Genomic DNA, 14,305 nt, shown 5'->3' on the forward strand with positions numbered 1-14,305 from the left:
ACAAAAATAAACCAGAAACACGTGGGAAAAAAACGACAAATGTGGGAGATTTTCTTCTATTTATTTTGGTCACACACACAGAATACAACTAGCTACAGAAGTAACATATGTACGGTAAATATTAGTAATATCTGAAATGCAAAACATGCATTTTAAGGCACCATGCTGCACTCAGGAACACGTGGGATTTCGAAGTTTTGATTGACGTTTATCACTTTAACTAAACATGCATAGAAATAAGGATAGATGCCTATTTAAACTGTTGTTTTGATACAACATCCGATGTCCCACTTGCCCTGAATGCAACACACATGGTGAGAATATTATACTAACGCTACAAGAAGTAAACATGTAAGAAATGTGACGACTTTAACTGGAGTTTACGGTGAACGTTGCATGAGCTATAAATACAACACACAGAGCTTTAATAGTCTTTAAACTAAAAGTGTTTATACAATGCAACCTGTTTCTTTATTATTAAACTCGCAATAAACTCCTACACTAAAAACTTTATTTTATTTTTTTGGTTTATAGAAAATAGTCGAACATTTGTAGACAGAAAAATGTGTTTCTAAATTCCTAATTTCTCTGTAAAAGCTGGCTATTGGCGAATATCTTTTTAACGTTTAAAAATACCTTTACTCACTTTATCTTGAGTTTTCTTTTACAAAGCATTTATTTTCAAAGTTCAATTGGTTTTCAGTTTAAATGCTACATGATTTTAAAAAGAACGTTTGTTTAAAAAAACACTTTAAATGTTTTTTTGTCTCTAATCTTGAGATTTGGATATTTTCTCTGTTTGACATCATCTTAAAGTGGAACATTAAACGCATCAGCTTGGACTCTGTAAGAGGGACGGACATTTTTCAAAAACTGCTCAGATTGACGTTGGTTCTCAGTATTTAAGGGCACGTTGGGTTCAGGAACCCCTCGTCTTCTTGGTGGTGGCTCTTCATGTGCGTCTTCAGGCAGTGGCTCTGAGTGAAGGCTTTCGTGCAGACGGTGCATTGGTAGGGTCTCTCTCCGTTGTGCGTCCTCATGTGAACGGTCAGGTGTTCCTGCCGTGAACACGCCTTCCCGCAGACACTGCACACAAACAGCTTGATGCCCAGGTGGCCCCTCACGTGATTATTCAGATGCGTCTTGCGTTTAAAGAAGCGTCCGCACTCCTTACACTCGTACGGCGCCTCGTTCGTGTGAGTTCGCATGTGCGATTTTCTATAGCCGTTAGACATGAACCTTTTATCGCAGACGGAGCACGGAAACGGCCGCTCGCCTGAGTGCATATTCAGGTGCATCTTCAAACCGCCGTTGGTCACGAAAGTCTTACAGCAGATGTGGCAGAGGAATGTTTTCTCGCGCACAGTGTGGGTTTTCTTGTGAGATCTCAGAGTTCCCGGGAGTTTGAAACGCTTCCCGCAGATCTCACAGCCGTATCGACGCTCGCCAGAATGCGTGGATTTGTGTCTGGTTAACGATCTCATGTCTAATAACGATTTCCCACAAACGTTGCAGATGAAACGCTCTCTCTTGCCGTGAAGCCGTCTGTGAGCCTGAAACGACCCCTTTAATCCAAACGCCTTCGGACACACGTCGCATTTGTATGGTTTCTCTTCTCGATGCACCCATCTGTGGACGCTTAAATTGGAGGCGTGTGCAAAGGCTTTTCCGCAGACGTCACATTTAAATGGCCGGTCGCCCGTATGCAGCGTGACGTGGCGCTTCAGCCCGGTGACGGTGAGGAAGGACTTCCTGCAGAACGAGCACTCGTGGGTCTTTTTGTATTTGGTTTTCAGATGAGACTTTAATTCCTCGGAGGTTTCGAAGAGGTCGCCACAGACGCCACAGACGCACGGCGCTTCTTCTTCGTCCACGTGACTCCAGGCGTGTTTGACGAGGCTTCCAAGGAGAATGTATGAAATGCTGCACACTTTACACAGATTTTTACCCCCAAACTTCACTCTCTTAGCGCCGCTTTGCCTGGTCTCAGCGTCGGGTTTCCAATCTCCGTCCGACGCCTCGTTTGCCATTTCGTCATCGCTGGATTCTGCCGCTTCCTGTGTCTCTACTTCCTGTGCCTCTAATTCCTTTGTCTCTACTTCCTGGATCTCTAATTCTTGTGTCTCTATTTCCTGGGTCTCTATTTCCTGGGTCTCTACGTCCTGTTCCTGGGATGTGTTGCTGCTGCACGGGTCTGCATGCTGGACACGACTGGAGAAGAAAAGTATAAAAAAACCTACTTTAGTTTGTTGGATGTCTGCATGCACAGGTGTAGATTGTCGTGTCAAATTATCCTAAAATCATTTAACCTGTTGAGCCCGAGAGACCCCGGTACCGGGGCCTCCTGCAACATCTTGCAGGAAACAGTGTCTGAGGGCATGTTCATTTAATAAACTATGAATGTTTTGTATCCATGTAGCGGGGAGAAACTCATCTAACTGATCTTTTTGTTTTTTTTATAAAACCCCACAATGCTAACGCTGAGCCTCTGAATTAGCAACAGATTTACTGCACCGAAACTCACTCGTAAAACCTTATTATTTATCCATTCTGCAAATCCAACCCATCGTTTGACATCGTGAGATGACACAGAATCGAAGGGTACCCTCATTATCACTCAATGATACGAACTTGCGACTTTATAAACAAAAACAGACATCAAAACATCAAAACATGTGGCGCTAGGTAGCTAAAAACGCTAACATGGCTCACCTGTGTTGTAGTCTGGTCAAAAGTGGTCTTCAATGGCATTAAAACGATAAAAACGCTGCTGAAGTTAATCCATAGGTTAATCCAATGTGTCTGTGTCCCTTTGAATGATTTCTGATAATCCATAAGAAATAAACCTGCTTTTCCGTTTCCAGATGTCAGAGCTAGAGATAGCTTCACTTTGAAGCAAAACTGTGTGCGCAAAGCCCCCACCTTTTTGTTTTACCGTGTGTGTGTGTGTGGGGAAATCCCCCTTCGATTCTATTGGCTCTAACGGCCAGAAAGAGATGTCAATCACCAAAATCGACAAAGGGGGGCCAGAGATATGGAAAATCCACCCAAATGACCCCAGAAGTGTTTTTGTTGTTGCTAAATCTCTCTAAAAAGGTCAGATTTCACTTGTTTTGCATCAATCTTGATACAGGGTACTTATTATATGTTGTACTTTGGATTCCTAAAGCCTTTAGTCTACTAACCCATCATCCAAGGGTAGTTTTCACTATAAGTAAAAAATTCATTTTGGACGGACACTATCATTTACCGTTTTTTACCATGTTCAATCTGAATTTACTTTAAAATAGAAAACATCTATATTGATTCTGACTTTTCTACATCCAACTCACAGGTTTATCATTACTTTGAGAACAAAGATTATTAATTTAACCCTTTTAGAAGATATGGTCATTTGTTCTGGGAATGTCCTTTTAGAGCCTGAGACCTGAAGAACAGGCTCGGGGCCACATATGTTAAAACATATAGTCTTATTCTCTGATTGCCTTTCACTCTGTTGAAGTGTATCGTTAGTCTGGTATGTGTTTAACAGAGACAGACGTTAAGGGTTTACATTTCAGGAGGTAAAGGAAGTAAAAGGGGGATTTGCAAATGGTTAACGACGAGAGGGTTTTCTGGTTTAATGATGAGATGTTGAGACGATGCCTCAGAGAATCGAAGGGTGGGCCCAGTTGGATATTCTCTCAGTGTGCCTGTAAGCTGCGTCTCTCCTCTGATGAAGCTGCTCTGTTCCCGAGATCAACTTCACTTTTCGTTTTTCGAGTGTGAGAATCAGCGCGCAGACACTGGTACTGCTGTTTTTTTTAGATTAAACCGTTTTGAATTACCTTGAACTGAGCTCGGTTTCGTCAGGTTTCATCACCACATCATTTGAAAGGTGGCGCTCTTCTTCCTCCTCCTCTTCCTCATCCTCTTCCTCCTCCTCCGCTCCTTTCTGCAAGAATCGATAATATAGTACAATATATCGTTCATTCACATTTTCATTTTTCCCCAGCTGTATCAATATAATCCTGGATATGTTTCGAGCACCGGTGACAGAGTCCACTCGGCCTGCATTAGAAAACAAGACAAATAAAAAACAATAATAGTATAATCAACTAAAATAATAACGATGGAAAGAGAACAAATACAACGGTGCCAACTATTCCTACTGTATCAGCAGATGCGTTGTGTTTTTCTCACATACAGATATTCCACACAGGTTCAGGTTTCAGACAATCGATGTTTTTTCAAATACAAATAGGGCCACCGTCATCTCATTTTTCTATTATAATTTGTATATCTTCAAAATGTCCCCTATTATACTCATCAGTATATCCCAGGTCTCAGATATATCCAGAGCCTGTCTCTGATTGGCTGAACCACCAAACAGATCATTGCAGCATTACCCACAATCCCCTCTGTTTCAGCCCTGTTTCCAAAGTGCTGATTCTCTGTCTGTTACTTTAGATGAGAATAAGGAGCCCCTCCCCACGCCCCTCTGAGAGACATTTGTTACAAAGAACTCAATGGAGCTCTAGAGGAGATTCAGGTGATAAGGGGGGGGGGGGGGGTACCTTGTTGCTGATTGGCTAATGGCTACACAAGACAACACATCGTTATGACATCATCAAGAGGCCAAAGTCTGATCAGTTCATTTTCAGACAGGTTTTTATAGAAATGGATCAAAAAGAGAGAAAATCTTTGTTCCTGAAACTTTCAGAGTCTCTTTCCACAGAGGGGACACATGTTGATGTAGAGGAGACATGGAGAAGAGGGGACACATGTTGATGTAGAAGAGACATGGGGAAGAGGGGACACATGGTGATGTAGAAGAGACATGGGGAAGAGGGGACACATGTTGATGTAGAGGAGACATGGAGAAGAGGGGACACATGTTGATGTAGAAGAGACATGGGGAAGAGGGGACACATGGTGATGTAGAAGAGACATGGGGAAGAGGGGACACATGTTGATGTAGAGGAGACATGGAGAAGAGGGGACACATGTTGATGTAGAAGAGACATGAAGAAGAGGGGACACATGTTGATGTAGAAGAGACATGAAGAAGAGGGGACACATGTTGATGGAGAAGAGACATGGAGAAGAGGGGACACATGTTGATGTAGAAGAGACATGAAGAAGAGGGGACACATGTTGATGTAGAAGAGACATGAAGAAGAGGGGACACATGTTGATGTAGAAGAGACATGGAGAAGAGGGGACACATGTTGATGTAGAAGAGACATGAAGAAGAGGGGACACATGTTGATGTAGAAGAGACATGGAAGAAGAGGGGACACATGTTGATGTAGAAGAGACATGGAGAAGAGGGGACACATGTTGATGTAGAAGAGACATGAAGAAGAGGGGACACATGTTAATGTAGAAGAGACATGGGGAAGAGGGGACACATGTTGATGTAGAAGAGACATGGAGAAGAGGGGACACATGTTGATGTAGAAGAGACATGAAGAAGAGGGGACACATGTTGATGTAGAAGAGACATGGGGAAGAGGGGACACATGTTGATGTAGAAGAGACATGGGGAAGAGGGGACACATGTTGATGGAGAAGAGACATGAAGAAGAGGGGACACATGTTGATGTAGAAGAGACATGGGGAAGAGGGGACACACGTTGATGGAGAAGAGGGGACACGTGTTGATGTAGAAGAGACATGAAGAAGAGGGGACACATGGTGATGTAGAGGACACATGGGGAAGAGGGGACATGTGTTGATGTAGAAGAGACATGGAGAAGAGGGGACACATGTTGATGTAGAAGAGACATGAAGAAGAGGGGACACATGTTGATGTAGAAGAGACATGAAGAAGAGGGGACACATGTTGATGTAGAAGAGACATGAAGAAGAGGGGACACACGTTGATGTAGAAGAGACGTGAAGAAGAGGGGACACATGTTGATGTAGAAGAGACATGGAGAAGAGGGGACACATGTTGATGTAGAAGAGACATGGAGAAGAGGGGACACATGTTGATGGAGAAGAGACATGGAGAAGAGGGGACACATGTTGATGTAGAAGAGACATGGAGAAGAGGGGACACATGTTGATGTAGAAGAGACATGAAGAAGAGGGGACACATGTTGATGTAGAAGAGACATGGGGAAGAGGGGACACATGTTGATGTAGAAGAGACATGGGGAAGAGGGGACACATGTTGATGGAGAAGAGACATGGGGAAGAGGGGACACATGTTGATGGAGAAGAGGGGACACATGTTGATGTAGAAGAGACATGAAGAAGAGGGGACACATGTTGATGTAGAAGAGACATGAAGAAGAGGGGACACATGTTGATGTAGAAGAGACATGGGGAAGAGGGGACACACGTTGATGGAGAAGAGGGGACACGTGTTGATGTAGAAGAGACATGAAGAAGAGGGGACACATGGTGATGTAGAGGACACATGGGGAAGAGGGGACACGTGTTGATGTAGAAGAGACATGGAGAAGAGGGGACACATGTTGATGTAGAAGAGACATGAAGAAGAGGGGACACACGTTGATGTAGAAGAGACGTGAAGAAGAGGGGACACATGTTGATGTAGAAGAGACATGGAGAAGAGGGGACACATGTTGATGTAGAAGAGACATGAAGAAGAGGGGACACATGTTGATGTATAAGAGACGTGAAGAAGAGGGGACACATGTTGATGTAGAAGAGACATGAAGAAGAGGGGACACACGTTGATGTAGAAGAGACGTGAAGAAGAGGGGACACATGTTGATGTAGAAGAGACATGAAGAAGAGGGGACACGTGTTGATGTAGAAGAGACACGAAGAAGAGGGGACACATGTTGATGAAGAAGAGACATGAAGAAGAGGGGACACGTGTTGATGTAGAAGAGACATGAAGAAGAGGGGACACGTGTTGATGAAGAAGAGACATGAAGAAGAGGGGACACATGTTGATGTAGAAGAGACATGAAGAAGAGGGGACACATGTTGATGTAGAAGAGACATGAAGAAGAGGGGACACATGTTGATGAAGAAGAGACATGGAGAAGAGGGGACACTAAGACTCGTACCCTGAGCCGGAGGTAGAGCAGCGCCTTCTCCCCCCCGCTGCTCCTGGTCCTCAGTATGTCCTCTGGAGTCAGCGTCTCCAGCTGGATCCTCTGCAGCCGGCGGCTCCGGTCCGTTCGGAGGAACTCGAGCCGGCTGCTGTCCGTCAGCCGAGGGAAGGAGGAGCGGAGGCTCAGCAGGAAGTCTTCCTCCGAGAGGCCGGGGGGGAAGCACACCTCCTTCACCGGGTACTTCTTAAACACTGAGAGGAGGAGGAGGAGGAGGAGGAGGAGGAGGAGGAGGAGGAGGAGGAGGAGGAGGAGGAGGAGGAGGAGGAGGAGGAGGAGGGGTTTCAAATCAGCGTCTCTTGGATTAAAAAGAACACAGATAAAACTAATCTTTAATGGCAGATATTTCTTGTAAAACATATTTTCGTTTTAAAAAGCTGCTCAGTTTTTGTAAAGGTCCGTGTAAATATACACAACTTTTACCGGTTTCTAGACGAGACACGAGTACATGAAGTCTAAAAGAAATACGAGGTAACCATGACGATGTTAAAATCTGTATGTTGACTTCAAAGGTGGGTAAGAATGGAGGAACCAGCTCGAGTGTGCTAGAATTTAAAAATCTGCCACTTCCTCACAGAGCCCCTCCCCCAACACAGAGGAACGCACACGTGACCAATGAGGGCAGAGATCAGTGTGTGTCCCGATGGAAGGCTGACAGGCAGGTAGGCCATCAGCTACTTTAGCCGGCTCAGATGATTGGTCGAGCTTTTTACAGCGCCACGGCTTCAAAGCACTTCAGATATGCATTGCTGTCGGGACGTTGAGAGCATTCCATGGAATATAACAAGTGTATCTCGAGCCGGTGTCTCAAACTAACCACACCTTTAAGGACATGTTGCAGATGTGTCTGCAGCTTAAAGCTCCATGCAAGTAGAACGAAGACATTTAATCAAAAATGCTGCTTGATTGACCGCTGTTTTTTCTTTCTTCTAAATTCTAGGACCCATCTTTGTTAAATGGGAAAGTGACTCTGCACCAAGCTAGGGATGCCAGCGATTATTCGATTATTCGATTATTCGTTACAGTATCCATAATCGAATATTGTTTTTAAAAATCGATTCTATTTTTTTTTATTATTTATGTATTTTTTTTTTTTCTGGCTTAGTTTCAACTAAAATATATATATAAATATATATATGCTAATAATAGTAATAGTATTAATAATTGTAAATGGCCATTGGTCACACCACCAGTTTGTTTTACTGTAAACTTGGAGGAAGCCTGCGCAGAGCAGACTGCTGCTGCAGCACGCTACACACCGACCCCACCCCCCCCCCCCTCTCCCTCAGACGTGCGACTAAAGATGAACAAAGCGGCAGGTAAAAAGAGTTCCTCCTCGTGGAACTACTAAGAACATACAAGTCCAAAGGAAGTTAAATGCAAGCTCTGCGAAAAGACGTTGGTCTATCACAACTCAACCTCAACAATGCGTTGGCATTTGAGTGCGAAGCCAAAGAGGTTACAGAGAAAGACGCAGCACAGCTGGCCATTACCAACTTCACTTCAAGGCCACGTCGTTGTGATGACATGCTTGTTTGTTGTTTGTACTGTTAAACATGTTCTAGTAAAGAAAACAACGGAATTCTTTTTGTCTGAGGTTTTTTGTTTTTTTTTTCTCCCGCGGGGGGCGGGGGGGGGGGTCCGAATAATCGATTATTATTCGCCAGGGCTGCCGAATAATCGATTTTGATCATGGTCAGTTTCTGGCAACCCTACACCAAGCAAGTCTGAATGTTTGCCGCCAGTTTGAACTTAAAGGTTTATTTATTTCAGATACTTTTTGTAATAACATCCAGTTATTTGCTGAAATATGCGCACCGCTGCTAGGGGGCACCAGCCAGGTACCCAAAAAAAATAAATAATAATAAGTGGCGACCCTTTTTCATTTTTGATTGTTTGTTATGTGGATTTAACTGTATGTTCAATAAAGGTGTATTTTTGCTAAATCGAGAGACGTTGCCACATGTACTTGGCAGGGCCGATTTTTGGCATAGGCGACATAGGCGGTCGCCTAGGGCGCCAGATCTGGGGGGCGCTGCGCTGGTAGCTCTGGGAGGGAATTTTTTTTTACCGTTGGCGCTCATCCTAATTTTCGGCCTTGATGCAACAACAATCATAATCAAGTAAATGTAACACCCTTTTCACCCCGGTTACACTTTTCATTTGCCCTGATGGGCGCTGTAAGTGATGAAAGTGGGGGATAATGGCTTATCAGGCGCCCCCAGCTCACAGCCAAAGTGCGAGCGTGGGAGCGAGGGAGCGAGAGAGGGTGCACCGGTACCGGCGCTGTTGTTATCATAATCTGGTGCTAGCTGCGCTAATGGATATAAGAAGTAGATGTTTCTACAACCAGGGTGGAGGAGAGCTCTCCTGTCAGACTGAGAGGCTCAGTGAGGTAAAGGACTCTTGAGTGTTTAGATAGTTAATTTTAGTCTAAGTTATCTCAGTGGGTCTCAAACGTTTTGACCACAAATTATGTAAACACATATTTCCAAGGCACTCCTTTATAATTATTAGGATAAATAAAAACAGGTTTGAAACAGGTTTGGGCAGTAAACCAAAAATAGTTTAAAGTTGGAGAGCTAAAAAAATATGCATGAATAAATAAATGTTAACTAGGTAAAATAAGATATGAAAGAACAACAAAAATAAAATAAGTTACATTTATTTGTTATTGGCAATGGTAGGTTGTTGGTTATGTTCATATACTTATTTGATTATTAAAATGTAAACCGATCTTTTTCATATGGGTGTTTTAGAGTTGTACCCCCTAGATCAGGTCTCTAGTAATTGTGTGCTCAAAGTGCACCAGATTGAAGCATTTGACTTTAAAATGTTCAAAAAAATCTTCCCGGCGGGGCATAACCCCGGACCCCCCTAGAGGATGTGACGTCCAACTCCCCAATTCAAACATGTTCATACAATACTGAATACATTTGACGCCATTTTGACGTGTATTACCTATGTCAATAAGTTTCTGTTTTTGTTGTGTATCTTTTGTAAGGCAAGGCAAGTTTATTTATAGAGCACTTTTCAACGCAAGGCAATTCAAAGTGCTTTACAAAAAAAAAAAAAAAAAAAATGAAAGACATTAAGCATTAAAAAAGAAAAGCTAATCAAATAAACATTAAGGAAAAATACATGGATAAAAGTTACAGTGCAGTCTAAAATATAAATAGTTCAATTAAAAGCAGCGACAAAAAGAAAAGTCTTCAGCCTGGATTTGAAAGTAGTCAGAGTTGCAGCGGACCTGCAGGTTTCTGGAGTTTGTTCCAGATGTTTGGAGCATAATAACTGAACGCTGCTTCTCCATGTTTAGTTCTGACTCTGGGGACAGAAAGCTGACCAGTCCCTGCAGACCTGAGAGATCTGTCTCTGGGGACAGGAAGCTGACCAGTCCCTGAAGACCTGAGAGATCTGGATGGTTCATAGTTTAGCAGGAGGTCAGACATGTGTTTTGGGCCTAAACCATTCAGTGCTTTATAAACCAGCAGCAGTATTTTGAAATCTATTCTTTGACACACAGGAAGCCAGTGTGAAGACTTCAGAGCAGGAGTGATGTGATCCACTTTCTTAGTGTCAGTGAGGACTCGAGCAGCAGCGTTCTGAATCAGCTGCAGCTTCCTCATAGATGTTTTAGAGAGACCTGTGAAGACACCATTGCAGTAGTCCAGTCTACTGAAGATAAAAGCATGGACACGTGTCTCCAGATCCTGCTGTGACATTAGTCTTTTAATCCTAGATATGTTCTTTAGGTGATAGCAGGCTGATTTAGTAACTGTTTTAATGTGACTGTGGAAACTCAGGTCAGAGTCCATGACTACACCTAGATTTCTGGCTTTATCTGTTGGTTTGAACATTGCAGACTGAAGCTCAGCGCTCACTTTTATACGTTCTGCCTTGGCTCCAAAAACCATGACCTCAGTTTTATCTTTGTTTAATTGGAGAAAGTTCTGACACATCCAGTCATTGATTTGTTCAATGCACTTACTCAGTGTTTGAATTGGAGCATAGTCTCCTGGTGAAATTGTTACGTACATTTGTTTGTCATCTGCATAGCTATGGTAACTTATTTTGTTGTTCTTCATTATCTGAGCCGGTGGTAGCATGTAGACGTTAAAGAGAAGAGGCCCCAAGATGGAGCCTTGAGGAACCCCACATGTCATATTTGTCAACTCAGATGTGTATGTACCTATAGCAACAAAGTTGTTTCTGTCCTTTAAGTAGGATTTAAACCAATTTAGAACTGTTCCGAAAGTCCCACCCAGTTTTCCAGTCGGTCTAGTAATATGCTGTGGTCAACAGTGTCAAACGCAGCACTGAGATCTAATAATACTAACACTGAAGTTCTGCCACTGTCTGTGTTTAAGTGGATATCGTTAAAGACCTTTACAAGAGCAGTCTCAGTGCTGTGGTTTGGACGAAAGCCTGACTGGAACACATCGAAACAACTATTTAGAGATTTGTAGAGATTTTTCATTTATTCTTTATATATAAAATCTCGCCTAGGGCAGCAAATTGGCTTGAACCGGCCCTGGTACTAGGCCTCAAGAGCCTTTCTTGTGCTGGCAGACACATAGAAACAAATTGGCGGGGTGCATTAAAAAAAAAATTCCACACGCTCCACGCTCAAATTATGCTCGGCCCACGTGCCTTAGCACCGCTGCTATGACTCCATCCAAGGGGAAACACTGGGAATATAACAAGTGTATCTCGAGCCGGTTTCTCAAACGCACCTTGAAAGACCACAAGGATCGGTTCCAACTAAAGTCACAGAAATACACCTTGAAACGAGGATATTGCTAATTAAAACACATTATAATGATATCGATATATTATTTATTTTGGTAATTAATTGTCCGCTCTTGTTTTGGCTTTTCTCACAAAAAAGCACTTATTTTTGCCAATTTTACGGAAGTAGGGAATTAGGGATGCACGATATTGGTTTTTTGAAACCGATACCTTCCTGCTTCTCAAGACCGATACCGATAACCGATAATAATATAATATATATATATATTAAATGTACCTGTAGTTTTTGCACACCTGGTGGTAAAGAGAGACTAGTCGTGAGCAAAATGAAGTTACAGATCGTTTTAGCGCTGGGGTCGTCTCAAACTTCTTGCCTTTTTCAAAAGCCTCGTGGATAGGTGAAAGCCCCGGTGCCTTTGCAGCTGGCTTTGGATTCGCCGCTAGTTTTGCCGCGCATGCGTCTTCGTACGCTTTTAACACACCATCGTAGCCATGGCGATGTTTCAGGCGACTGATCAGGTTGGAAGTATTATAGCTCGTTGCCTTCTTCCTCCTCGTGGAACTTCTGCATTCGTTACAAATAGCAAGCGAACTATCTAACTCTGAAACTTTGACATAGTCCCATACTACCGACGACATGTTTGTTTGCTGTCCTGGCTTCACGGCCGCACGCCGTTTACGTCACAGCCAGGCACGAGAAGGGAGCGCTGGATTTGTGAAGAACTCCCCTCTTTCTAAACCACTAACACCACAGTACTGGCAAAACGGGAGGAGCCGAGTGAAATACAAGCACCCCTCATCCCAACCCACCCACACCATCTCTTTCTTTCTTTACCCAAAGAATATATTGTATATTATCGGGGCTATTAATACTTTTATCGGGATGACGTCATAATTCCTAATATCGGGCCGATAATTATCGTGCATCACTAAAAAAAGCACTTATTTTTGCCAATGTTCCGGAAAGGTTCTTCCGCTCTCAGGTGAGTCTTCTGACGTCACGGCAGAGCGACGTCAGGAGGGCGAGGGATGTCCAAATACGGTGGGACATTTTCCGGAGGAAGTTGCCGCACCATATTTGGACATGCCTCCTGAAACTCTCGCGGCTCTCATGAGGAGAGAGGAGGGGAAGTTTTTCAGGAGTCGAAAAAGTGACTTAAAGACTTGGAAATCTGCAACTGAATCGACCAATCGGTGAGCTTCCTGCGTCGGGGCAGAACGAAGACCTTTGGAGCCGCTTTGACCCTTTGAGGAGAACACGCAGAGCAACGCACACAGGTGAGCTTCTCAGTTCCTGTTTACGTTCTCCTGTCCCGATCCAAACTTTCCGGACTTTACTCTAAATTAGAGACAATTTTTGTTTGTTTTCACTTTAAATGAATGTCTTATCGGTGCATGTGTGTCGGACCTGTTGGGAAGCGGCGTGTTTCCTGAACTAAAGAAGCTTACACCCTCCAGCTGACAGGAGGGAGCCTCGTTCAGCTGTGAGTTCCATCCATCGCTGAGGGAGAGTGCGTAGGGGGTGGTTTGGAATCGGGCCTCTAACTAAGTTTTGAATGTGATGATGTCACTTCCTGTTTACCTTTGTTCGACAGCACGTCTGAGCGGCAGGTTCCCAGCATGCAGACTCTCAGGAGGAGGTTGTTGTTGGTCTGCTTCTTCTCCAGGGGGGGTCTGCCTCTCCTGCGCCTGGCAGTCTGCACTCTGGGCGGCGACAACCTGCAGGAGGAGAGTCGTGGAACATTATATCGTACTCTCACGTCCGACAGGCCGACGCTCTGGAGTCCTTCAACACAGATCTCAAAGCTCACGTATTCTCGCTAAAAGGCGTCATCTGTGGAATGACCGTAAGACGAGCTGAAATACGGTGCAGCGTTATCTAGACGTATCATTCAGAAACCAGATCCTGAACGGTTCTGAGCAGGACCGGTGAACTCAGGTCCTAGAGTCAGGTCCTAGAGTCAGGTGCTAGAGTCAGGTCCTAGAGTCAGGTGCTAGAGTCAGGTCCTAGAGTCAGGTGCTAGAGTCAGGTGCTAGAGTCAGGTGCGAGAGTCAGGTCCGAGAGTCAGGTCCTAGAGTCAGGTCCTAGAGTCAGGTCCGAGAGTCAGGTCCTAGAGTCAGGTGCTAGAGTCAGGTGCTAGAGTCAGGTGCTAGAGTCAGGTCCTAGAGTCAGGTCCTAGAGTCAGGTGCTAGAGTCAGGTCCTAGAGTCAGGTCCTAGAGTCAGGTCCTAGAGTCAGGTCCTAGAGTCAGGTCCTAGAGTCAGGTCCGAGAGTCAGGTCCTAGAGTCAGGTCCTAGAGTCAGGTCCTAGAGTCAGGTGCTAGAGTCAGGTCCTAGAGTCAGGTCCGAGAGTCAGGTCCGAGAGTCAGGTCCTAGAGTCAGGTCCGAGAGTCAGGTCCGAGAGTCAGGTCCGAGAGTCAGGTCCGAGAGTCAGGTCCGAGAGTCAGGTCCTAGAGTCAGGTGCTAGAGTCAGGTCCT

At 44.3% G+C, this 14,305-nt stretch overlaps 1 protein-coding gene across 1 annotated transcript; it reads right to left on the reverse strand.

Moving 5' to 3' along the window:
• Nucleotides 1-44: 44 nt before the first annotated feature.
• LOC117440822 (zinc finger protein 883-like) lies at nucleotides 45-13,662 on the reverse strand. Its single transcript, XM_034077055.1, has 5 exons — nucleotides 13,640-13,662; nucleotides 13,411-13,547; nucleotides 7,032-7,270; nucleotides 3,828-3,934; nucleotides 45-2,211 (listed from the first exon to the last, which is right to left on the reverse strand). The coding sequence occupies exons 1-5, from the start codon at nucleotides 13,660-13,662 to the stop codon at nucleotides 903-905; spliced, it is 1,815 nt and encodes a 604-aa protein (XP_033932946.1). The 3' UTR covers nucleotides 45-902.
• Between the last annotated feature and the right edge of the window lie 643 nt (nucleotides 13,663-14,305).

The sequence above is a fragment of the Pseudochaenichthys georgianus genome, unplaced genomic scaffold (genome assembly GCF_902827115.2).
Source record: "Pseudochaenichthys georgianus unplaced genomic scaffold, fPseGeo1.2 scaffold_1258_arrow_ctg1, whole genome shotgun sequence".
NCBI classification, from domain to species: Eukaryota; Metazoa; Chordata; class Actinopteri; order Perciformes; family Channichthyidae; genus Pseudochaenichthys; species Pseudochaenichthys georgianus.

What these genes read in the sequence shown, in the direction of transcription:
- LOC117440822 (XM_034077055.1), bottom strand. Translation starts at nt 13,662, where the DNA reads ATGACGCCTTTTAGCGAGAATAC. An exon ending in ACGCCTTTTAGCGAGAATAC is followed by an intron (nt 13,548 to 13,639) that starts GTGAGCTTTGAG and finishes CTCCTCCTGCAG; the next exon opens with GTTGTCGCCGCCCAGAGTGC. An exon ending in TGCTCTACCTCCGGCTCAGG is followed by an intron (nt 3,935 to 7,031) that starts GTACGAGTCTTA and finishes CGATTCTTGCAG; the next exon opens with AAAGGAGCGGAGGAGGAGGA.